This window comes from Molossus molossus, unplaced genomic scaffold (assembly GCF_014108415.1).
Source record: "Molossus molossus isolate mMolMol1 unplaced genomic scaffold, mMolMol1.p scaffold_m16_p_12, whole genome shotgun sequence".
NCBI lineage: Eukaryota > Metazoa > Chordata > Mammalia > Chiroptera > Molossidae > Molossus > Molossus molossus.
This window is the reverse complement of record NW_023425347.1, coordinates 57,212,622-57,239,037: the sequence shown is the minus strand read 5'-3', so window position 1 is coordinate 57,239,037 and position 26,416 is coordinate 57,212,622. Positions and strand designations below refer to the sequence as shown.

At 38.4% G+C, this 26,416-nt stretch overlaps 2 protein-coding genes across 9 annotated transcripts in view; one reads left to right on the top strand and one right to left on the bottom strand.

Moving 5' to 3' along the window:
• Positions 1 to 4,966: 4,966 nt before the first annotated feature.
• On the top strand, positions 4,967 to 19,083 carry USP1 (ubiquitin specific peptidase 1). Its single transcript, XM_036256874.1, has 9 exons — positions 4,967 to 6,074; positions 8,113 to 8,351; positions 10,893 to 11,013; positions 11,597 to 11,701; positions 12,294 to 12,454; positions 14,010 to 14,698; positions 15,410 to 15,580; positions 16,216 to 16,417; positions 17,638 to 19,083. The coding sequence occupies exons 2-9, from the start codon at positions 8,182 to 8,184 to the stop codon at positions 18,368 to 18,370; spliced, it is 2,352 nt and encodes a 783-aa protein (XP_036112767.1). The 5' UTR covers positions 4,967 to 6,074; positions 8,113 to 8,181; the 3' UTR covers positions 18,371 to 19,083.
• A 2,425-nt stretch (positions 19,084 to 21,508) lies between these two features.
• Positions 21,509 to 26,416, bottom strand: part of DOCK7 (dedicator of cytokinesis 7) — a 196,961-nt gene continuing 192,053 nt past the window's right edge. For 4 of the 8 annotated variants that reach the window (XM_036255522.1, XM_036255524.1, XM_036255526.1 and 1 more), the window contains 2 exons: positions 25,041 to 25,208; positions 21,509 to 21,957 (listed from right to left, as the gene is read on the bottom strand). In XM_036255522.1, the coding sequence (XP_036111415.1) occupies positions 21,915 to 21,957; positions 25,041 to 25,208 (211 nt within the window). In that variant the 3' untranslated portion in view covers positions 21,509 to 21,914. The remainder of the gene's footprint in view (positions 21,958 to 25,040; positions 25,209 to 26,416) is intronic. The other 4 variants (XM_036255527.1, XM_036255529.1, XM_036255523.1 and 1 more) reach the window with 3 other exon arrangements.

The following is a 26,416-nucleotide window of genomic DNA, read 5'->3' as shown; positions in this document are numbered from 1 at the left end:
GAGAGAGAGAGAAACATCGACGTGAAAGGGATACATCGAGTGGCTGCCACCCGCACGACCCAACCAGGGCCGGGGACAAACTGCAACTGAGGTACATGCCCTTAGCGGGAACTGAACCTGGGTCTCTCTGGACCACAGGCCGAATCTGTAACCACTGAGCCAAACTGGCCAGGGCCAAAGGAAAAAAATTTTTAAATAAATAAATTTAAACACTGGAGCCCTGGCCAATTTGGCTCAGTGGTTAGAGTGTCAGCCTGTGGACCAAAGAGTCGCAGATTCAATTTCAGTCCAGGGCACATACGTTGGTTGAGGATGAGTCTCCAGCCCTGGTCAGGGCCATGAGGGAGGCAACAAATCCATGTGTGTCTCTCACATCGATGTTTCTCTCGCTCCCTCCCACTCTATCTGAAGATAAATGGAAAAATATCCTCAGGTGAGGATTAAAAAAAAAAATCAACAAAAATATTTTAAATACTGAATAGTGGCTTTATTAGCTGTTTTGAGGTTGGTTGTCTTTTGCACAACTCTGTACTTTGGGGGAGGATTAGAGAAATCAATACCATTTATACTTGAAGTGTAGCCGGGTCCTTCCTTTTGGGGACCTCTTCAGTCAGTGGGTTCCAGGTCTATAAACTGGCTTAGGTATGGAAACTGATTAAGGAATTGTGACAGACTTTAGCCTCCTGGTCATCTACTCTTGATTTTTAATTCTAATACAAACGAATAAGAACTTTGTTGGCTGCTTATCTATTTTGCCCCTAGGGACACCAAGTTCATATACTGAGCCTGTGTTTCTTTAACTAGCACCCAGATGTTCTGTTAACCATTTCCATAACTGTGTGGCTCAGGTCTACATTATAATCATTGTAACTCGTTGGTTTCTGGAACACTACCACCTGGCCTCTATTGTTTTGGGGTCCAATCACCCCCATTGCTGTAAGTGAGCCAAGTTCTAGGAGGCCTCTGCTACCTTCAGCTGGGACTTGCTGAAAGCTACACATACCCCAGACTCCTGGTGATATATGTTGGGAGGTCTTGTATATTTTGAGGGGAATAGTCCTTTACCTCCATTATCAGGTACCTCCCAACTAAGTTATGCTATGACTTAACCCTCAGTATAGACCTAGTGGCCAGAAGACCATACATTCACGCTGCACATAGCATAACCTTAAAAGAAATGTCATGTTGGCTTAGTGGAAGCATTTGGGAAGACTCAGATATTGCAAGATAAAAAACTGGTGACTCTTGTTTGTCCAGTTGCAAGGTATTTGTGGCATGAAGAGAGATAACTGGAAAAATTTATAAACTTGGTATTTACTGGCTTTTTTCCTGCCACTCCTAGAGAAGCTCTATGGAAAATGAACTCAGGCCAGAGCTAGCCAATCTGCAAGTAGATATGGAAAGAAATACAGCTTTGCTAAGAGGGGTGTTCTGTCTATAATCTAAATGAATTAAGGGTTCCAAAATTTGGAGTCTTAGAGGGCTGAAAAAAACAAAAACACAACTATTTCTTTACCTTCACATAAAAAGCACATAGAAAAAGTGCCTATAAAAAACAAACAAACATACCCTTGCGCCCTGGGCGATTTTGCTCAGCGGTTAGAATATCAGCCTGCAGTCCCGAGAAACCTGGTTTCGGTTCCCACTAAAGGCATGTCCCTCGGGTGCAGTTTGTCCCTGGCCCTGCTTGGGTCATGTAGGTGGGAGCCACTTGATGTATCCCTTTCACATGGATGTTTCTCTCTCTCTCCCCCTCCCACTCAATCTGAACAAAAAAATGGAAAAGTGTCCTCAGGTGAGGATTAAAAAAAAACACACAAAAAACCCAAAAAACAAAACCCTTGCAAGGAAATGTCTGCCACTTAGCATTACAAAGCTGACAAACATGGGGTTAAGAACGCTTTGACTTGTTAAATCTCATTGTTTCAGATGCCCCCAAATGAGCTGTCATTAAGGGTGACAGAAGCCAGAAAATACAAGATAGAGTCTTTTAGCTTAAAAACTATACCTAGGGAAGCACTCCGGCTGGGATTTCTCCCACACAGAACGAACTGAAAGCCAAAGGATTAGAAACCCATTAAATGTCTGCGTGAACTGTATTGCCAGAGATACCCCAAACCAGATATGCATCCACAGGCTTTCCTGTTGCTTCTGATACGCACATTTGAAGATATGTTTGGTATTTCTGCAGCAACATTAGCAAAGTCTAGGTATCTAGCCACTAGTTCTGTGGGTCTTGACGGAAAGGATTTAGGACATACTCGTGTTGGTGTAGATCACAGCGGGCACAGCCTTGGCGACACAAGCAGCTTTCTGATGGCGGTGGTTTCCTAGGCAATTGCAGGAGCACTATGGTTCAGAAATCATTTCCTGATCATAGGAAAGCCATTGCTTACTTGGTGGCCTGGTTCTGTGAAGACTTTGGGACTCATTCCTGAAAACTGAAACGTAGAGTATTTAATCAACATTCCCAGGTACTCAATACCCTTCACACTTAGGCCAGGTGGAATGGATTCTATTCTCTGAAAATGAATCTTGACTGATACTATGAATCGTAACACAGGAAGAATAGTGGCTACAGACAACAGGACTTCAATTGAGATAGAAAAACTAGAATTGGTTATCCAGTAGTCTGAAAGTAGCAATGCTTTTGCTGGTATGAGAGAATGAGACACTCCAGTCACACAATGCCTGACAATGTCAAACTAAAGACTGACCTATATTTATATTTTCTAATTCTTTCCTTTTCTCTTTGGGGCATCACCATTATACTGGCCTCGAAATGAGCTGGGGTGCTTCTTCTGCTCTCAAATAGGATTTATCAACCCCTTGAAAGTATTGTAAAAAAAAAGAAAAATTGTTTGGAGCCTATTTTACCATGTAATAGCAGAATTAACTTCTCTTTAGGAAGTTTAGAGATTACTGTGCATGTCATAGTGTTTTTTTTTATAAACTCAATGATTAGAAGTTTTCTAAGTTTTATTTTTCAAATGTTTTTTTTGGGGGGGTGGCTAAGATGGGTACATTAAGGGGGCAGTTATCTGAATTCTTGGCTTGGCAAGAGAAGAGGTCATCAATTCCCTGCAGATTTTTTAGGATGAATATCATTCTAGGTGATTTCTCCTTGTCTCAGGATTTAAAATGCCATTTGGTACTCCCAAATGTATATCCCCTGATGTAAATTTTCCACTGGGCTCCAAAATTGGTACCTGCTGGCTCAACATCTTTATTTGCATGTAAAATAGGCATCTCAATCTTAATGTCTAAGAACAATGGCCCCTCCCATCAACCCCCCTAGATCTCCAGTGTTTTATTTTAGTAAGAACCAACCACCACTCAGTTGCTTTGGTTAAAAAAATATATATAGCGCTGGCTGTTTTGGCTCAGCGGTTGGAGCATCGACCTGTGGACCAGAGTCCCGGGTTCAGTTCCCACTAGGGACATGTACCAAAAAATGTGTGTGTGTGTGTGTGTGTGTGTGTGTGTAGTCATTTCTCTCTCTCTCTCTCTCTACAATCCATCAGTAGTTCCTGTTGGCTCTACTTCAAAATATGATCCGAATCCTACTGGTTCTCAACATTTCCATTGCTACCCTCTTATTGCAAGGGACCATACTTTTAGTACCTGGACTATTGAAATAGGTTCCTGGGTGATATTCCTGCTTGCACTTTTTTTTAAATCCTCACCCAACTTTTTTGCATTTATCTTCAGACAAAGCGGGAGGGAGAAGGGGGGAAGAGAGGGAGAGAAACATCCACGTGAGAGAGAGACATAGACTGGTTGCTACTCACACGACCCCAACCAGGGCCGGTGACAAACTGCAACTGAGGTACGTGCCCTTAGTGGACCCAACCGGAGTATCTCTGGACCACTGGCGGACGCTCTAACCGCTGAGCCCAACTGGCCAGGGCCCTGCTTGCACTTTTTAAGGTCAACAGTCTATGCACCACTTTACAAATCATTCCCCTCTCCAGAGTAAAACCATCCAGTGGCTTCCATCTCCTTTCTCAACTTAATCAGGGCCCTGCCAGGTCACAAGTAATCCTATTTCCCACAATCTTTTCACCCAGACTCCCTGCGCTGTAAGCGCCCTGGCCTCCTTGCTTCTTTCCCAAACGCCAAGCACGTTAAGGTTCGGGAGTTTCCTAACTTGCTGTTCTGCCTGGGCCATCCTTCCCCTGGATTCCTCCAAGGCTCCCTCCGTTTTCATTCAGCTCTCTGCTCAAATATCAAAGAGGTCTTTCCAGACTATCCTACCTAAAACAGTACACTTTTATCTCCTTCCCCTATCACTCATATAATTTCATATCCTTTAACTTACGTCCCCGTCTACAATGTCAAACTCCTTTAGAGCAAGGGATGTAGATTACGCCGTGTCCCTAAACGCCTTGAAAACTGCCTGGCACACAGTAAGCACCTAGAAAGGCCTGCTGATTAAATGAATTGGGCCTGAGCTTATTATCCTGCTTAACTGCAGCCCTTGCTTTTTAGGCTGTGAGGTCCCCTCACACAGCGTACAAAACACAGGAGCAAGCAACACCCGGGTGAGGCCTGCCTCCCCGTTTCTGCGCCCTTCTGCAGGGCCCGCGCAGGACTCCTTTGCAGCTCGCCCAGCCAGAGCTGGGCCTTAATCTGCGACTTTGCTTCCTTGTCCGGCGGCAGGGGAAAGGGGCAGACAGGAAAGCGAGGGGCACTGAGGACGGAGCGCTGCACTGTTCCAGTGAGGACTTTCGGCTCTCCGTGGCACTACTTGTGTTCGTTGGATGGGCCTGGGCTGAGGCTGCGATTCCAGAGAGAAAACACTGCTGAAGCCCGGCGCCCACGAAAGAGCAAGCGGGTCAGCCATTTTCCGAAACTAGTTTCCCTGGTAACCCCGCCCGAGGGTGTACGCAAGAAAGGGGGCGGGGCCAGCGGCGAAGGGCCCTACTCCGGAAACCACACCCAGTGGCCTTGAGGATTCACAAAACGCAGAGCGAAACTTAACAGTCGGCAGCTAAGCGCGCACGCGAGTGCCAATGAGAGCCAGAGGAGGGGAACAGCTCCTGAAAAACACTCTGTATGTTCAACAATGATTGGCTGCAGCCCTCCTTTCTTTTTTTAAAAAATTTTATTGAATTTATTAGGGTGACATTGGTTAATAATCCTTTCTTCTCGGTATTGGCTGGACTTCCTTTCCCCGCCCACTCAACTGGCTTTTGTCTAGGTACTTCTGATTGGCTCCTTCTGACCCGAGTCTGGGGGGGGAGCGAGGCCGGAGGATTGTTCACGGATTGGTGGATTTGAGCACCTGGCGGCTCCCTGTCCAGGAAGGAGCCTGTCCCATCTTCTCGCTGTCCCGTCTCCCGATCCGTACGCCATTCCTTCAACTCGGGCGCACGAATGGTTAAAAAAAAAAGTGGGGGAAGGCGGGGGAGGCGTGAGGCTCGAGCCCGCCAGCCAGGCCTCTAGCTCCTAGCGCGCGCCCTCAGCGAGGACCCGTGCGAGCTGCCCGTGACGCTGCCTGCGCTGTTTGAAACTGCAGAACCCGTTAGGATCTTGGGGAAACTACCGTTCCAGCTGGTTTCGGAGCACGTGCGTGCCAGGGGGCTAGTGGCGGTCGCGAGGCAGCTCCTGCCTTTCGGGTCTCTGCACCGAGGAGACTAGAACCGGCATTTTCGAAGGACACCACCTCCAATCGCAGCGCTGGCGCGGGCGGAGGCTAAAACACGGGGGTCCTGAGACGGAGGAAAACGCGCCAAGTTCCCCTCGGTGGTGGAGTGGGAAAGACCCTAGCGGTTCAGGCGCTTCGCCAGCGGGACTACTTCGTGCGCTTCTTACTGTCCCGGGGCAGGCGCAGGCGGGCGCCGCTCCGGGGATGTAGTGGGTGCCGGCGCAAGGCAGAACCAAGCGGCGGCCCGGGCTCCCGCTCTCGAAAGCGTATGGTCACTCCCCCGCGGGGAGGGCGATCCGTCCAGCTTTTCCTCGGGTCGGGGACTCCGCGGTCTCGGGACAAGGTCTCATCTGTCGCACCCACACTCATCCCGGCTGGACTCGTGGGCGTCACCGCTGTGGACCTTGCTTTGGGCCATGACCAGGTAAGGAGGGCCTGGGGAGGAGAGGCCGTTGCGGGGCGCCGACGCAAGTTGGGCGGGCTCCCGAGTGGGGCTGCTCCGGGACCCCGGCGGCGGGGAAGACCCCGGGAGGTGCTGCGCCCTTACGGAGCTGCCAGCGGAGCCCTCTGGCGCCGGGCGGGGCGCCCCCTCCTGCCGCGGCAGGACTCGAGAAAGCAGGTGCGGGTTGGGCGTCAATTGGCCATCCCCACGGGCGTGGGGGCCGGGAGTGGTGGTTCCGGCCAAGGACGCCACGGGCCAGCCTCCCGCCGTGCCTCCCGCCGTGCCCCGTGCTGTGACGGGCACGGACATCAACACAGTCTCGTCATCTTTCACTTTGTTTTGTGTTCGTGGAGTGGTTCGGACGAAGGAGAAGTGTTTCCACTTGCGTTGTCCTGTGTCGGTAACTGCTAAATTTTACCGCGCAGTTTGTTTTAATTTCTCTATAAGTATTTAGGACGCCACGTGTCTCAAACCTTTGTCAAGGGTGTTATTCTTGTTTTGCATTTTTCGTGGAAAATTGGAATTGAGTCGTGTCATTTTACAGAGGAAAGAACTTAAAACTAATGGGATTTGAGTGTTCATGCTGTCATTTGTTCAAGAACATTTAATGTTCGCTTCATTGTGTTTTCTGCGAAACTTGACTTAAAGGAGAAACACTTCTTTAGGTAACAACCCCTAGTTCTAAGGAAAGCCAGGAGCAAGAAATGTTATATTCGCAGTAATGTTAAATGTTTAATCATTGCTTTGAGGGAGCCAGGACGATTGGTTTATTAATTAGGGTTGATAATCTGTTATTTCAGTTGCTTGATCTGTTTTTCCTCTATGTGCTTAAGTCTGGTTACTCTGTTTCTTAGAGAATCCATCCAGGTTCCATTACTTATTATAATTGGCTCCCAAGGAAAACCTTTTGAATGCTTCCAGAGCCCTGACAACTTAGCGCAGGCTGGTTTATCATTCATGATAGCATTTCATCAGTAGCTTTAAGTGGCCAGGAGAGTCAACTGAGTTGGAGGAGGGGATGGGGAAATTGGTCAACTTTCCACATTCCTGAGTTTAGTCTCAAAAATGTGGTTTCACTGCCGAGTTCAGTGTTGTGAACTCCCAGATCAGATGAAATCAGTGAAATGCTTAGGAAGGAATTTGAGTGAATTTTAGTTCATGGTAGTATTCTGTATCTATATTTGAAAGTCGTTGCTGGGTTTTTGAGTTCTAAGTAAATTCTCTTAGATAATTTCCCCCCAGATATCCTAATGAAAAATAGGACTGATGTATAAAATAACATAAATAGTGCCATTTAATCTAAAAATTTTACTTTATAACTGAAAGGAAAGATAGCAAAAGGCAAACCAAATCACCTTTTTTTCCTACACAAAGCATTATTTTTTAAAACCTGTAGTTTAAAAAATGTTTGGAAAATTAGTAGTATATTGTGGTTTCTAATGCATAAGAATTTTATGTACACAAAATTGCCCACTATCCCAACTTTCATTTTTTATTATTTTGCACTCAAATTTTTAGATATAACACCTGATCTATGCCTTATCTTGTATTCAAATTATACTTTAAAGAGACTTTATTTCATGTATTCATATTAATAAGAAAACGCCCTGGAAGGAAGGCTTATTCCAGCATCCTTAGATTTCCCATTCATTCCTCTCTCCGACCCCCTACTTTGTAAATTAGAGCTGGTAGTTGCTCAGTCAATATTTTCTGAGTGAATTAATAAGTTATAATAAAAATTAAGGTTTTCTTAATATACTAGTATTATATATTAATATGGGATATTTTGTGATGTGACTCTTACTCTAAAAAAATACCATTTATCTGATTCTTTTTGTTGTGTAAGAAGGTTAAGGACAAATGGCAAGCAGAACATCGAGTGCCTGTTATTGCCAGGCATTAGGTTTGCAAATATGAAGTTCTAATTAGTATTATTCCTTGGTAAACTTGTTTTCAAAATTCATTTTATTGCCTATAGCTGATAACTGCAAACTAATGAAACCTTTTCTGTGATTAACAGATATGATTGGTGATTATAACGCCCCTATATAAATTAATACTTGTCAACTCTTTGGGATTTGAAGAGAAAATGCCTGGTGTCATACCTAGTGAAAGTAATGGGCTTTCAAGAGGTAGCCCATCAAAGAAAAACAGGCTTTCCTTGAAGTTTTTTCAGAAAAAGGACACTAAGAGAGCCTTGGATTTCACTGATTCTCAAGAAAATGAAGAAAAAGCTTCTGAATACAGAGGATCTGAAATGTAGGTATCTTAGGTATATTTCTGTACTTTAAAAATTCTGCATCAATGAAGAAGCGGTGAAATTGGATTGATACTTCTAGGCATTACTACCTGATAGTCCATAAAGGCAAAAAAAAAATCCCATACGCTTTTGTGAGACAAGTCTAGCAGTATATAGTAGAAACAGAGCAAAACTGGTGGTGAAATGTTAACTCATTTAAATTGTGCTCAGCCCGTTCAACTAACTTGGAGAAATCTTTATTGACTGAAACTGTTTTTCAATTTAAACTTGATTGTAGTATAACACATTTTAGTGTAAGGGTAAAGAAATGGGTGATTTTTTTTGTTTAAGAATACTTGACAGTTGCCTGAGATATTTAAACTTTATAATCATATCTGATATGTGAGTTATCAAACCTGTTAGGGATGTACAATTGCAAATTATATTTAAGATAAACTTAAGTCCTGACCGGTTTGGTTCAGCAGATAGAGTGTCAGCCTGCGGACCAGAGAGACCTGGGTTCAGTTCCCACTAGGGGCATGTACCTCAGTTGCTGCTTGTCCCTGGCCCCGGTTGGGGTCCTATGGGTGGCAGCCAGTTGATGTCTCTCTCTTACATTGATGTTTCTCTCTCTCTCTCATTCCCTCTCTCCCTCCCGCTCTATCTGAGGATGAATGCAAAAATGTCCTCACGTGAGGATAAAAATAAACAAAAACAAATGCCTTTGATACAAATCCTTCAGTCACTGAAAAGAATAAAATGAAATACTTTATTCCATCAATAGGTGCTCCAGTTAGAGTCTACACTAGGTCCGTATTGAACCGATTAGCACTCTGCTGTATGACTAAAGTAGATTTGGCTTTATGTGTAATTTCCTAATATTAACCAATAATCAGCTTAGGAGTTTTGTATGAAGCTTGAGCTCACCAGTATTCATGCCTATAAAACTTTGAGGTGCTAGAGTAATAGCTAGCAGCTATAAGATAAAAATGCTGAGATGACCTAATATTTGTTAAAGTGAGGTAAATAGAATTATAAACTTGAACAATTCATTTTTAAGTGAGACAGCTGTATAATTCTCATAGACTCTCTTTCCTCTTACTCTTTTATTAATAGAATCTGACATCTTAGTGCATCCTCTCCCAAATATTGTCATAGTCAAGTTATTCCCAGGTTTCTATTCATAGTTAAACTACAATTGATCCTTGAACATGGGTTTGAACTGTGTGGGTCCATTTATTAGGGGCTATTTTCCAGTAAGTATTTTGTAAAATGTATTTTCTCACGATTTTCTTAACATTTTTCTTTTCTCTAGCTTAACTATTTTTTTTTAAATTTTATTTTTTATCCTCACCCGAGGACATTTTTCCATTTTTAGTTCAGACAGAATGGGAGGGAGAGAAAGGAAGAGAGAGAAACATCAGCGTGAAAGGGACACATCGAATGGCTGCCTCCCGCCTGACACAACCAGGGCCGGGGACAAACTGCAACCGAGGTATGTGCCCTTAGAGGGAACCGAACCCCGGCCTCTCTGGACCGCAGGCCATCGCTCTAACCGCTGAGCAAAACTGTCCAGGGCAGCTTAACTTTATTGTAAGACTATAGTGTCTAATACATGTAACATACAAAATATGTTAAATTACTATTTTTGTTTTCAGTAAGGCTTCTGGTAGGCTATGAGTAGTTAAGTTTTGGGGGAGTCGAAAGCTATAAGGGAATTTCCAACCCTATGCATTATTCAAGGGTCAGCTGTACTTGAAAAAAGTGTCATGATTAACAAATCACCATCAATTCCTCAATTTTCTACTTTGTAAAATGGGATTATTAGCCTCTGGAATTCATTTTTTTGTTGTTATTGGTTTTTAGTGAGAGGGGAAGGGAGAGGGAGCAATAGAAACATCAGTGAGAGAGAGAATATCAATTGACTGCCCCCGACTGGGGATTGGGCCCACAACCTGGGCATGTGCCCTGACCGGGAATCGAACCCGGCTACCTCTTGAGTAGCCAGTGAACCAGTGAGCCACACTGGCTGGGCTGGAATTAAATTTCGAGGCTTCTTAATTGTAATAATGTTTTTATAAAGTGCTGATAAAATTTTTAATCTGGATGTACAGCAAATTTTTTACTTGTACATATTTCTTTTGTTAAAATGTCATCTGAGTGTTGGCTGGTTTGGCTCAGTGGTTAGAGTGTCAGCCACCAGACCAAAGGGTCTTGGGTTTGATTCCCTGTCAAGGGCACATACTAGGTTGCAGGTTCAATCCCCCGCCCCTGTTGGGGTCATGTGGGAGGCAACCAATTGATGTCTTTCACATCGATGTGTATCTTTCTCCCCCCCCTTCCACTTTATCTAAAATAAATAAATAAATAAGTGGAAAAAATATCCTCATGTGAGGATTAACCAAAAACAAAACAAAATGTCATCTCTTGAGTAAAATCCATATACTTTCCAGATCATACAACTTTTGGGAAAAGATTATATCTAGGGAAGTAATATTTCTACTTTGTTTCTCTAAGATACTATTTCATTATGTTTTTCTCCTCCCTTCTTTATTTAATAGTGACCAAGTTGTTCCCGCAGCACAGTCCTCACCTATAAACTGTGAGAAGAGGGAAAACTTGTTACCATTTGTGGGACTGAATAATCTCGGCAATACTTGTTATCTTAATAGTATACTTCAGGTAAAAATTGACTATTTCGTTATATAATAAAACTTTAGTAGGCAGAGGATAATATAACATTTAATGCTCCTGAGAATTTCAGATAATTAGAGGATTTTAATTGTCTGTACTATTCTTTCTTTGCCTTTGATTGTAAATAAACCAGAATGGGCTAAAATAAGAATAATGATTCTAAGTTGTATGTTATAAACGTCTTTTGGGGTAAGAGAAAGTGATGCATTAAATAGAATTGGGAGAGCAAAATTTGAGTAGACCTTGGTTAAGGTGGAAGATGCCAAACCTTTAGTTTTTCTTCCCAATTCCTGGTGCTGTGGTGATTAAGTATTTAACCCTTGGAATTGTATCTGTTTCATGTTGTACCCTTACAACCATAAGTCTTAGCAGTATCTGTTCAGGCTCATTGCTTTATTGCCAGTGAGGGAAGAAAGAAGATGAAATAGTGAACAATTTTGACACAGATCTTAATATCAGAATTTTAAGTAATGCACATTTAAAAGTACTCTCCAAAAAGCATGATAGTGTTTGAATGATCTTAGGTGTGTTGTTTGTTTAGTAAATACTCAGACAATCTCACTTTTTATAGGTATTATATTTTTGTCCCGGTTTTAAATCTGGAGTGAAGCACTTATTTAATATTATTTCAAGGAAGAAAGAAGCTCTTAAAGATGAAGCCAATCAAAAAGAGAAGGTAAAAAATAAAAGTGACAGAAAATAATATAAAAAATAAGTTAATGGAAATTCACTTGTTTCTAAATAAAAAATAGGTATACAGATCTGGGAGGAGGATGACAAAGATTATCTCAGTTAAACTGTAACTGAGAATTGAATTTCTCAGTAGTTTATATTGGCAGAAGGGCAGTTATTTTTCATTCTTACAGTGTAGTTAACTAGATTATCCCCATTTAGAGAGTGTCTTCTCCAGGTCTTTAATTTATTGTTTACCAATAAACATTGTCATTTGTAGAACACCATCACAGTTTATCATATCTTTGTATCACCTGTTACTCATCTATTGTTTTTCTAATTGACTCACTTTTAAAATTTAAGTAAATATAAAGGAACTGTTAACTTACATAATAGAAAACCATTTATTACCCATATAATAAAAGATAACAGCAATAAAAAAACCTTAAAATGTATTTGTATACCTCCATACAATTAGTGCTATAATGAAATTAAATTTAGAAAAGCTAGTTCTTCTAATGAGACAAAGTCATGGGGGAAGGTACTTCATTTGTTCATAAATAAAAATATTGATTTGTGTGTTTCTTTCTTGACAGGGAAATTGTAAAGAAGATTCTTTGGCAAGTTATGAACTAATATGCAGTTTACAGTCCTTGATCATTTCAGTTGAACAGCTTCAGGCTAGTTTTCTCTTAAATCCGGACAAATATACTGATGAACTTGCTACTCAGCCAAGGCGACTACTCAACACACTCAGGTATAATAGCCTGTAATATAATTTTAGGGTTCTAATGTAGCTCTTACTGCTTTCCTTGGAGGATAGTGATACATGAACAAATGGGGGTGTAATAAAGGGCAAGGAAAATATAAACTACAGTTGTATAGTCCTTAATATATCAGACTCTAAAAACTGGAAATCTTTTCATAAGTTTGGTATTATTAAATCATTTAATTTATATGAGTTTATAGTCTTTATTCATATTTATCTGTAATGTGAATAGCCATACATTTTTCTGTAGAAATAGTAATGGTTTTACTTATGAGATACTGCCCCCTATCATGTTGGTGATAAATATTTTACTTATGTGCCATATTGTCTTTATTTGAATCTGAAAAATTCTGAATTCCCAAACATACTTTGTCCTAAGAATTTCAGATTATGAATTACAAGTCTATATTCAAAATATATTATGTATAGGAACTATAAATTCCAAATGTTCTATTGTTGTGTGTGCTTAGAAGATAACTTAGTTAACTGGATTAGATAGATCTCTTTGTAGTATTGTCTTTAAAAATAAAATTTTACTCTATATATAAAATAGCTTTGTTTAAAATGTTATATAAGTTAAGTCTTTAAAAAATTAATCATTTGGTTTAGGAATAGATCTAGGTGTCATAAATTGCTATATATTTGTTAAGAGGCAGTGTAGCCATCTAAGAGGCAGTGTAGCACGGTGGCTGAGAGCAGGTTTGAATCCTGGCTTTGTAGCTGAGTTAATTCTGTTACCTTGGGCAAGTTACCTTATCTATAAATAGTGGTAATAATCTGGTATCCACTTCAAGGGTTTATTGTGAGAGTTATGGTATACATGTAATATAAAAAACATTTACTATATATATATATATTTCTTTAAAAAAATTTTTTTTCTTTATTGATATTAAGAGAGAGGAAGGGAGAGGGAGAGAGAGATAGAAACATGGATGAGAGAGAACATCGATTGGCCGCCGTCTGCATGCCCCCACCGGAGATTTGGCCCACAACCTAGGCATGTGCCCTGACCTGGAATTGAACCGGCGACCTCTGTGTGCATGGGTCAGTGCTTGACTACTGAGCCACACTGTCCAGAAATAAAAAGCATTTTAAATAAAACCTAGTGCATGCCAAATGCTATACATACTAGCTATTAACAATATTTTAATCAGAAGGTCAAAATATTTGTGATGATGAAAATCAGGTAAAATTTATTTCTACTTTTAGTTACAAGTTTAGATAAGTCTCACATTTGTAGCTGAATAATTGTTTAGATTTAAGAAATAAAGTTATAGCCCTGGCTGGGTGAATCAGTTGGAGTGTCAGCCCTTACACCAAAAGGTTGTAGGTTTGATCTCCAGTCGGGGCTCCAACAGGAGGCAAACAATTGATGTCTTTCTTTTTCTCTCACTCAGTGAAATCATATCCTTGTGAGAGGGTTTAAAAGAAAATAAAAATAAAGTTATGTTATTCCTATAAATATGAATTCATTTCTATATAAAAAAGTTTTGTATTATATCTTTAAAACTAGAATATATGAAGTGGAAATTTTTATTTATAGGGAACTCAACCCTATGTATGAAGGATATCTACAGCATGATGCACAGGAAGTACTACAGTGTATTTTGGGAAACATTCAAGAAACATGCCAACTCCTAAAAAAAGAAGAAGTAAAAAATGTGGCAGAATTATCTAACAAGGTAGAAGAAAAACCTCATCAGAAAGAGGAAATTAGTGGTGTTAACAGCATAGAAATGGACAATATGAGGCATTCTGAAGACTATAAAGAAAAACTTCCAAAAGGAAATGGGAAAAGAAAAAGTGACACTGAATTTGGTAATGTGAAGAAAAAAATTAAGGCATCCAAGGAACACCAGTCACTGGAAGAAAACCAGAGACAAACCAGATCAAAAAGAAAAGTTACAGGTGATACATTAGAGGTTCCTCCTAAAATAGTTGCCAAGTACATTTCTGAAAATGAGAATATAAGACCCTCACAGAAGAAATCAAAAGTTAAAATAAACTGGTTAAAGTCTACAACTAAGCAACCCAGCATTCTTTCTAAATTCTGTAGTCTGGGGAAAATGACAAACCAAGGATCCAAAGGACAATCTAAAGAAAATGAAAATGATCTTGAAGAAGACTCTGGGAAGTATGAAAATGATAACATAATTAATGGTTGTAGACTTGAATCTCCAGGAAATAATATTAAGCCCATTAATGGTAATGAAGTTAAGCCCATAAACAAAGGTCAGTATAATTTATTCTTAGACATTGATAAGTAGGCAGATTAACAGTTGCAGAAGTGGAATTTTCTCTTAGATACATGTACAGTATAGATCTGGCTAAAGTTGTTTAAAAAGAAAGAGCTCTTTTAACACTGTGAACTGGGGTGTTTTAGGCACGGTGCTTAGATGTATTTTGTGTATGTACAAATCTTAGTCTTAAGGTAATGTCAGTTTATGGTTTATCAGTGAAGGGGGTTCAGTAAATTTTAATGGAAAGAAGAAAATACTTTACCCTCTTACATAAGCAATATTTGACATAATGCAGTTTAAAAGTAGAGAACTAAGTAGTTGCACTGTACTTGAACTGGATTTCTGCCTACTTCTAGATTTACAGCTGTCAGGGAAAATGTTTAGTATTGAGGTGGTTATGATTTTACCAAAAGTGTTATCCTTATTTTGGGGTTATTCTTTCTGTAGGGGGTTAATCTTTGGGAAAGAAATTATGAAGACACAGTTGTAACTTTATTCCATTTTTTTTAAGAGACAAATTCATATTCTAAACTATCTTTACAGAGAATTTATATTTCATGAATAAGGCACCTCTTAATGCTAATAAGCAAGTTGAAATTTAAAGATGAGCCTTTTATTTACACAAGCTTTAAATGAATATTGGTTACTCAGACTATACTGAAAAACTAATGTATAGATTTACATTTTTCTATTTTTGTTTTAGGCACAGAGCAAATTGGTTTTGAGCTTGTAGAGAAATTATTTCAAGGTCAGCTGGTATTAAGGACTCGTTGCTTAGAATGTGAAAGTTTAACAGAAAGAAGAGAAGATTTTCAAGATATCAGTGTGCCAGTACAAGAAGATGAACTTTCCAAAGTAGAGGAGAGTTCTGAAAGTAAGCAAAAATTGGAGTATTTGTAAGGACCATGGAATAATTTTCTCCAATAAGCACAGTCTAGTAATAGCTTGTATAACATTGAGAAGTTATCTTTTAGTGTCTTTGGTATAATAAAACCTTTCTGCTTATATAGCTTTACTTGTTAAAGACTCTACAATTTCCCAGATGCTAATAACTATTATCTTGATGCGTAGAGTGTAATGAGAGAATGAAATGCTTTGATAAGTTAACATTTGGTTACCTGAATTTCTCAGAGCTGCTGAGGATGTTTTTAACACAGTATTTGAGCCACTGTTTTGTCTAGTATAAACCACAAAAAGTGTGAAAATACTACACGAAATGATCACGAGACTGGTTTACCTGTTCAGATGTTGGAAATTGGCTACTCTGACTAGGATTGTCATGTTTTTCCTGTCTCTAACATCTTAATGATTTCTTTTGGTTGACCAAATACAACTATTTAAAATATGTGCATTGTTGAGGGTGAACTTATAAGTTTCTGAAACTAAAAAAGAAATGTCTTTATAGTTATTATTGGAAGGATCAGTCCATTGAAATTGCATGCTAATTTTGAACATTGAACTATGTGGTTTGATTTTTAAATGTCTGAATGAAAGGATTTTCTTATGTAGTTTCTCCAGAGCCAAAACCAGAAATGAAGACCCTGAGATGGGCAATTTCACAATTTGCTTCAGTGGAGAGGATTGTAGGAGAAGATAAATATTTCTGTGAAAATTGCCATCATTACACTGAAGCTGAACGAAGTCTTTTGTTTGACAAAATGCCTGAAGTTATAACCATTCATTTGAAGTGTTTTGCTGCTAGTGGCTTGGAGTGAGTATTATAAATAAAAGCTATATGAAGAAAATTAGTTGTTATATAGGAAATTTTGTTCAAAATGGTATAATACAAACTACTGAAATGAAGTAATTTATAAAGATTGCCTTAGAAAAGTTTGTTCTCTTACTAAGTTTTCCTGTAAGAGTGCATCAGTTTAAATACTTTTGGTATGAAGACATATTCTGTGATTTCTTCACACATCTTTCAATCCTTATTAGATACACTGAATTGATTAAAGCAGAGAGCACATTTTATATACATCAAGATGTTTTTTGAGGGTAGAAAAGGGCAAAATTATTTAGTTTTAAGGTAAGCCAGGAAGGAAATCAAACTAATCTTTGAGCAATTTGAGAGATTCTTTTATATCTAAAATCAATTAAAAATTAAATCCCACTTACATTTTGAATAGCCTGACTTTTTCTGACACGTGTCCATGTCATTGTAGATTTTATTCCTTTTTATAACAATGAATTGTTTGAAATTACTGTGAGCTTCCTGGTGTCTCTCCACATACTTTATTGTGCCAGAAGAATGGCATATGGTCTTTTCTTTCAGTGGACTTTTTCTTTGCTACAGTACTTTAATTTTTTCCCCCAAATCTTAGCAGAGATAGATTTTACATCAAAATGACTTAATAAAAAAGGATTTTGGTTTGAAATTTAGTGTGTTTTTTTTTTTCTTTTATCCTCACCCGAGGACATTTTCCCATTTTTTGTTCAGGTAGAGTGGGAGGGAGAGAGAGGAACAGAGAGAGAGAAACATTGACGTGAAAGGGACACATTGAGTGGCTGCCACCCGCACAACCGACCAGGGCCGGGAACAAACTGCAACCGAGGTACGTGCCCTTAGCGGGAACCGAACCCGGGTCTCTCAGGACCGCAGGTCGACGCTCTAACCGCTGAGCCAAACCGGCCAGGGCAAATTTAGTGTGTTTTTTAAATGCCATTTTCTTATTGCACAAAATTGGGGGGTGGGGAGGAAAAGGGGAGAAAATACCTTAGAGCCTTTACAGAAATCCCTGAATACTAGCAATTTCCCCCCCAGTATTTTTCTTTGTGTAGATATTTAAGTATATAAATTGGGGTCTTTTAAAAATTATTTTGCGTTTATTCATAAGAGTATTAAATATTAAGGGTTCATTCAGACTCTTGGTTTCACATTGGGTATATAAAGTGCAATTGCAGAAAACCTTTTTCTTTTTCTCCCTTCTGAAGGTTTGATTGTTACGGTGGTGGACTTTCCAAGATCAACACTCCTCTACTGACACCTCTTAAATTGTCACTAGAAGAATGGAGTACAAAGCCAACCAACGACAGCTATGGATTATTTGCAGTTGTGATGCACAGTGGCATTACAATTAGTAGTGGGCACTACACTGCTTCTGTTAAAGTCACAGACCTTAACAGTTTAGAACTAGATAAGGGAAATTTTGTGCTTGACCAAATGTGTGAAATGGGTAAGCCAGAACCATTGAATGAGGACGAAGCAAGGGGTGTGGTTGAAAATTACGATGAAGAAGTGTCAAGTAGAGTCAGTGGAAACACACAGCAAAGTAAAGTTTTGAACAAAAAAAACGTAGAAGCTGTTGGACTTCTTGGAGGACAAAAGAGCAAAGCAGATTATGAGCTATACAACAAAGTACCTAATCCTGATAAAGGTGCCAGTGCAGCATTTGCTGAAAATAGAAATTCTGAGACTAACATTACTAATGGGACCCACGAATCTGATGGAAACAAGGAATCCAGTGACCAAACAGGCATTAACATTAGTGGATTTGAGAACAAAATTTCATATGTAGTGCAAAGCTTAAAGGAGTATGAAGGGAAGTGGTTGCTTTTTGATGATTCTGAAGTTAAAGTTACTGAAGAGAAGGACTTTTTGAATTCTCTTTCCCCTTCTACATCTCCTACATCTACTCCTTATTTGCTATTTTATAAGAAACTATAGAGTGAGTACATTTTCCTTGTGTATATATATAAACAGACCCAGACAAACATCGGTAAAGTTGATTACATCAAAAAGTCTAGCTTATCTTTTGAAGCTATTCAATTATTATTGGTCTCTAGGTTTTTATATAGTGAAATTTGAATTACTGAAAACCATGTTAATTTTTAGAATTCATTTTCCTTAGTAGAGACTAGTGATGTATTAGCTTCTGGGAACAAACTTGTATAGGTTCTTAATTCAATTATCCAAAATAGAAACATTTAAACACTTTTGAATTTACACCTTTTTGTGTTCGCTTTTTAAAATAAAGTGCTTGTATTTGTATCTCCATATTTTGGAGTAATTATCTACATGATGTTTATAGGTCCTGTGGTTTTTTCAGCTAAGAAGCAGAATATCATTTCAGTATATATAGTTTTATAAGTCATGAAGCCAAATCTTTGATGGGCTGTGTTAGAGGCACAAAGTCTGGAATATGTGTGTATTCACAATGGTGTACATTTTGTGCCTTGCGTTGCTTTGAAAGTGTCTCAGAAAACCTGGCAGTCCTATCTTCACAAGAATTTTATATGTATTTATGAAGATGATTCTCTAGTAAATCTTTTGGGGCATGGACTAATTTGTATCTCTTCATAGTCATTCTGCACGATCTGTATATAGTACATCAAACTTAGAGGTGTGACCTTAAGTTTAACTTTTTTTAAAAATCAGAAGGTCAATAAAATTTAAAATGTTTTAAAACTATACAAAATGCTCGAATTTTTTTTGATTTGCATATTTTACCATAAATATAGCTGGGTTCTCTAACAGAATAGGTGCATGAATGTATAATATATTGTACACACACTCATAGAAGGGAATAAACAGGCATAATTATCTTTAATAATACTCAATACTTTCGATAGTTGGGAGTGAAGAAACTTTTAAGTAGGAGAATTCAAACTGTGCTTACTTAGTCCATCTAAGTGGTCATCCTTAGAAGTACAGTAAAAACTTAGTTGGCCCTGGCTGGTTTTGTTCAGTGGTTAGAGCGTCGGCCCGCGAACCGGAGAGTGTCCCGGGTTCGGTTCCCGCTAAGTGCAGGTACCTTGGTTGCAGTTTGTCCCACGCCCCGGATGGGGTCATGTGGGTGGCAACCACTTGATGTGTCTCTCTCACCTCGATGTGCCCCTCCCCCCATCTGAAGATAAATGAAAAAATGTCCTCAGGTGAGGATTTAAAAAAAATCCTTAGTTGTCCTTTAAAGTAGACATATAACATTATGGGATCCAGAACTAGAGAACTTTGGGCACACATAAAAACTTGGTTAAATTTTCATTTCAAATATAGTATATTGTGTTGGTAAGTGATCAATTATCTTTTGACTTGATAAAGGACATTTTTGGTATTAATATTCAAAATCATTCTAAACAATATATGCTATTGGAATAACACTTTTACCCCATTTCAACAAAAGAGTACCTGTCAACTAATAAATTAGTTACATAGTTAAATAATGTCTTATATTCTTCCACAAAATAGTGTGATATAAAAAGTCATGGTTCTCACCTCTTTTCTGCATTCAGAATCACTAATGGAATGTTTTAACAAATAGCTCTGAACGTTACCTGTAACTTTTGATGGCGTAGGGATCACTAATAGAACGTTTCAAAAGAAATAGCACTGAACACTAGCCACAAGCTTCTGATGGAGCAGTTCTAGGATATAGAGCCTGGGCCTCTAATATTCAAAGGACAGCAAGGTTAAGAACTAGTATAGATTCCTGATATGAGAAAGTTTAAATTGGAGTATATGGTAAGTTACCAAGTGTTCATGTTTTAAGGGTAAAAGGAAGCTTCTGGGTCAAGTTGAAATAATTGAATCATAATTATATAAATATTACTGATACTGTCACAGATTTGTGTGAAACAATCCAAACTTTCACATAAATTTAACTTAATGGGGAATGACCTAGGGGTTTAATATTGTCTCCCTTATATCTACCTCCCCCTTTCTCTACCCATGGAAGAAAGTATGTTACCTTTTCTGTTTTAATGAGTTTCCATTAACTCCTACCTTTCCTTATTGTCTACCTGGATCCTTTGTCCCCAAGTATACAGTATTTTCGAAGTTATACCTTTCTGACTCTTCAGTTAACCCCCTGTGGTGCAACATTGTAGATTCATCTGAAAAACCTTTTCATAATTCAGTCTTTAAATTGATGTGGATAAGAGGAATTTGAGAGACACTGCCTGTTATAAAGGTAGACGGAGGGGTAGATACCACTGTGCCCTTACCCATGCACTCAGGACAAGCAGATGTTTTGGAGACCTTATCTGCAACATCAACTACAGAATGAAGACACTGTTAAATGTCATCAGTTCTAAGTGATTCATGTAACACTTGTTAGTAGATCAAAGGAACAGATTATAAATGATAACTTTCTATAACCTATAATACACCAAAAAGTGTTTAAAACACTTCCAGAAATAATGCATTTTCTTAGAAAAACTTGCCAAGTAATTGAAATATATTTTCAAAAAAATGTTTGCATTAGTTGCTTATAAAAGTTATAATTTTAAATTGGTTCTTAATTTCAATTAAAACTAATTTTACATGTACTTTGTAAAATCTATACAAGTATGAAAATATAACTTCTCACTCAGCTGGTAGGTTAAAATCAAACAGCAGGTCTCGGTGTTATAAAGCATATTTCTAATTTAAGCATATTTCTAATTTAACAGTTTAGATCACTAAAAAACTGATGAGTGGCTTGTTTAATCTGAAACACAGGAATCATTCATTTTAGTTGCTGAGTATCATAATCAAGTTGAGTCAAAGATCAAGCTACTGTCACTGGTATTACTTAGTTATCCCACTACTTAGTTAAATAAAGCTATTTCTGCAATTCATTAAATTCCCTCTTTTTGGTGTCTAACTGGAAAATAGCTTAGAAACCAGTTTTAAGATTTCACAAACCAGTTATCAATATCGTCACCCATTAGTTCATTTAATTTGGGACTCTGGGGCCATATTTTTATTTTCACTGCCAATTTTTATTTTCTTTTTGCTAGTTTTGGAACTAGTTCTTGAATCAACTCTCAACTTTATTCTCTACCTTTGTCAAATAAAATTTTTAAAGTCCCACTCAATAAAATTAGTGTAAACATTCACATATTTAATAGTACCTTTAAAATAAGCATTACTACATTTAAAATGGTTCCAAAATTAACCTATAAATGGTCATATAAATTAAAAAAGACAAAGTAAATAATTTTAACATTAGCTATGGTATAAATAATGGTAAATGTATAGTGTACCTTTGAGTCATTAAAATGTCTTTTAAAAAAGATAACAGCATATTACCAGAACATTAGAAGCCATAGCCATGATTCTCAAACTTCCACAATCTACATTTGATATTGTTTTGGCTGTTGCATTCTTCATTGAGTAAATTAATGCTATAATTTCCAGAATCAAGTCCCAAGTCTTAATTTTCAATAGATCTTCTTTTCACACTCAATTTTGAATATGTGGCTCTTTTCAAATAAGTAAAACGTTTATTTTAGAGATCCATTTTGCGTAGGCTCATTCGACTGAAGGAATCTCTGGGGAGAAAAAGGATATAATTATAAGCAAATAAATGTTGCTTATTTCTTTAGATTTTACTTTTCTTTTTTATGCTAGAGTTATGTCAAACTTTTGCACCCAAAAACAATAACTTTAAAAACCTTTTGCCACCAAAGTTGTTACTAACTTTGCAGTTACACTGCCTTATATTTTTTCTGGTTTATAGACTTCTCTATAGATTAAAGGTACATTACAGTAACCACTTTACCAAGTGCATCAGTTATTTATTTACTTGTCCAATAGATGCATTCAATATTATAAAACAAGGAACTAAGGGATAATGGGAGAGATTTCAGGAAAAGATTTTTTTGGAGGTGGTATTAAAAGGCAAAAGGCAGGTGTTCCTTATTTAAAACATTAAATTCAAAGTCTTAAATCAGTGGTTCTAACTTTTGTGTTTTAGGTCCTTTTTACACTTAAAAATGAGGACCCCAGGAAGCTTTTGTTTGTGTGGATTATAGATATGTACCATATCAGAAATTAAAACTAAGAAAAATTCAAATTATTTTACAAAATAACCCATTACATCAATAGCATTATTAAAAAAAAACTTGCAAGAGCCCTGGGTGTGTTGCTAAGTGGTTAGAGCAATGGCCCGTGGTCTGAAGGGTTTCGGGTTCGATTCCCAGTCAAGGGCATGTACCTGGGTTGCATCACGGTGCGTGTGGGAGGCAAACAACTGATGTGTCTCTCATGTCGATGTTTCCCTCCCCAATGCCCTCCCTCCCAGACTACAAATCAAAGGGAAAAATGTCCTTGGGTAAGGATTAACAAAAAAAATTACTTGTAAAAATTGTAGGCTAGTGATATGCTTATATCTTGTCTGGTTTAACAGAAGGGCTGGACTCTTGTATCTTTTACAATATCACATTGCATGTAGGCTCTGGAAAACCACTGTACTCTCATAAGAATGACAGTGAAAAAGGCAGATAATATTCAGTATTCATATAAAATTAGTTTTGACTCGGGAACCTGCGGCAAGGGTCTCAGGGACAGCCTCCCACAGTAGTCCCAGATCACAATCTGGAACTACTACCTTAATACTTCATAAAAAATTAATATTTCAGATTTTTTAAATCAGCAAAATGAAAATAGCAAATTCTCAGTAAGTTTTATCTTCTAAGTTCTGACGATGTTAATAGCAAGAAGAAGAATATTCTTCAATACCTCTTAATGTATTTTCCTTTATCCTGAAATTAATTTTTTTTTGCTTATCCTTCCTGCTATTAAGGTAAAGCTCTGAGGTTTACAATCTTCAAGAAAGGAGAGGGCAGGTACAAAAAAGTCATGTTCAGCCTTGAATTTCAAAGTGTGTTTTTTTTTTATTCCACAGAAAGTTGCAGTGTTAAAAGCTAGACACTGTTAATAAGAAAGCTTTTCTAAATTCCAAAACACTTCCTGCAAACTTTAAGAACTGAAACCTGAAGGATTAATCATAATCAGATAGTAGAGAAGGCAAAAGCTCAGGATAATAATGTAAGGGAGTGTCCTTCAGATAGGGAGAACCCAGTCTTCCCACTGCAAAGAGCTGGAGAGAGATGAAGAAAGTGAGACAAGCATTAGGATACTGCCTGCCTCAGGGACCCAGCAACCTCACTCCAGGACCTTTAACTGGTGGAGGGGGTTACAGGCAGCAGCAAGAGGAGAGAAATTCCGGAATGACTGGAGAAGCCCAAAGTGGAGGGGATTAGTGTTGCTTCCCATTGGCAGTTTTAAGAGGGAGTCACCTAGGGTGCTCGCATCAGTATGGGATGGTGGAAGCAAAATAGTATTTTGCCAGAGAAGGATCTAAAACAGGCCCTGTGGTCTCCCTCTGTTCTTAGATTGTGGAATAGATTCAGATAATCTCTGTGCTTTTTGTAGGGGACAAGACATACAGCAAGCACTTAGTAGACATTTTTTGAATGAATATGATTTTTTTCAAAGGTCTAGAAGTACAGAAATATTAGATTACTGAAGAACAAGGACTAATACTCAGATGATCAAATAGCCAGTTTAACTTTCTTTTGTAGTATTTTATAGCATGCATTCACATTGTTTTCTTATAAGCAACTTCAAAGGCCTTCCAAATATTCATCAGGTAAGTACAATTTAATGGCTTTACTGTTATTAATCCAAAGAAAACGGTAGTAAAATTTTGGTGCCACAATATATTCAAGTTGTATATACATATGGATTTCAAAATGAAAAAGAATAGCAGTTCACCTTTAGCAATTATCATGCCCTGACCAGAATTCAGGTATAAAAAAGTAAAATGTTAATAAGCACCATCCTTGGAAATTTACATGCCATTTAATGTCCACAACAACCTTTTCAAGGTAAAACATTTTAGAGGAGAAATCTAAATATTAGGTTAAATTATCTGCTCAAGTACAACTAGGGTCAGTTGTAGAAAATTCCAAGTTCTTTTCTTTTTTTTAAAATTTATTTATTTATTTTTATTAATTAATTTTTGTTACAGATGTTTCTCCTTTTCCCCCCACTGATTCCCCCCTCCCCCTCCCTCCCTGCCCTTTCCCCAGTTTGTTGTTCATGTCCACTGTTCATGCATATAAGTTTTGTGGTTTATCTCTCCCCCACCACCCCCCTCCCAAGTTATTTTCATTTCTAACTTTGTGTCACACAGAAAGTGGAGAAAAACTGAAGCCTTCTTGATTAGGGGTTACCTGTTTTAACACCAATCTAGAAGAACACTGCATACTATTTACATCAGGGCTGAGGTAAACAAATACCTGGCTCCTGACATATTCCAGTGAATTTTCCCACAAAAATACCAGAAAGTGTGACAGGACTTTAGAAGGAACAGTTTTAAGAGGCCAAACTACTTATGTGTGGTGAACTGGTTAGCATGAGTAAACACAACTTTGTGATTCTTGAATTACAGAGAGGAGGAGGCTGATTCATGTAGAGATGATGAAAAGCTTATATTAATTGAACTTGTAAGGAGACACAATATCTGAAACCATGTAATAAAAGTTATATTAATTCATTATTAAAACAAATAATTCAAGCAGATTTTATTTTTATGAACATGTCCCAAATAACAGAAAAATAAGCATACCTGTGGCAGGTGACAGGTAATACTGCCTTGTATAACTGAGGGATCTTTCTGTTTATCAGAGGCTGTAGGGCCTCTTTAAGGCGATGATAGTTTCTCTCCAATTCCCTTTGATACTCCTTCTGATCTGGCCCAATCAAGCTCTTATTTTTTCTTAAGGCATCCTCACACCTAGTAAAAACAGTGTATGTTAAAAAATTTCTTCTGGCATACTTTGAGGGCTTAGTGCTATATATATATATTCACCATAATGAAGACATTTAGTTTCTTGGTTGAATGTTAATATCCTGTCTTATATTAGGTTTAAGAAAGGGAACAGCCCTGGCCAATTTGGCTCAGAAATTAGAACCCTGGCCCATGGACCGAAGGGTCTCAAGTTCAATTCTCAATCAAGGGCACATACCTGGGTTGCAGGCTTGATCCCCAGCCCTGGTTGGTTGTGCAGGAGGCAACGGTCGATGTGTCTCTCACATCAATGTTTCTCTCTCTTTTCCTCCCTCCCTTCCACTCTATCTAAAAATCCATGGAAAAGTACCCTCTGATGAGGATGAACAAAAAAAAAGAAAGGAAACAGATGATCAACCAAGTTCCTTAAAAATCTAACATTCAGCCCGGCCTGTGCGGCTCAGTGGTTGAGCGTCGACCCATGCACCAAGAGGTCACTGGTTCGATTCCCGGTCAGGGCACATGCCCAGGTTGTGGGCCCGATTCCCAGTGGGGGGCATGCAGGAGGCGGCCAATTAATGTTCTCTCTCATCGATGTTTCTAGTTCTCTCTCCCTCTCCTTTCCTCTCTAAAATCAATAAAGAAAAAAAATTTTTTCAAAAAATCTAACATTCACTTCCAATTTTCATTTAATTGAAAATTACATATTTTATTCAATGAAAATTTAAAAAGGAAAAGAAAATTGTATATTTTTAAATGTTAAATCTGAAGTCATCCTCCCACATATCACCACTGAACTAGAAGGGATCTAACTGTCCTCATTCATGAGGCATCGATAACATCAGGCACAGCAGTTTGCCTGTGTTCAGATAAGTGTTTTGTTTTTTTTTACATTTATCTTCAGATAGAGCGGGACGAAGAAAGAGAAGAGAGAGAGAAACATTGATGCTAGAGAAACATATTGAGTGGTTGCCACCCACAGGACCCCAACTGGGGCCGGGGACAAACCGCAACTGAGATACGTGCCCTTAGTGGAAACCGAACCTGGGACTCCCTGGTCCGTGGGCCGACGCTCTAACCCCTGAGCCAAACTGGCCAGGGTGCAAATAAATGTTTCTTAATTGAATAGCTTTTGATAACAATTTATTCATATATCTAAGAAAAAAATATCTGGACTCAGATAAATAAAAGGATATTAAAAGGCAATGTATACA

What these genes read in the sequence shown, in the direction of transcription:
- USP1 (XM_036256874.1), top strand. Translation starts at nt 8,182, where the DNA reads ATGCCTGGTGTCATACCTAGTGAAAGTAATGGGCTTTCAAGAGGTAGC. An exon ending in ATCTTAATAGTATACTTCAG is followed by an intron (nt 11,014 to 11,596) that starts GTAAAAATTGAC and finishes CACTTTTTATAG; the next exon opens with GTATTATATTTTTGTCCCGG. An exon ending in AGTAGAGGAGAGTTCTGAAA is followed by an intron (nt 15,581 to 16,215) that starts GTAAGCAAAAAT and finishes TTTCTTATGTAG; the next exon opens with TTTCTCCAGAGCCAAAACCA.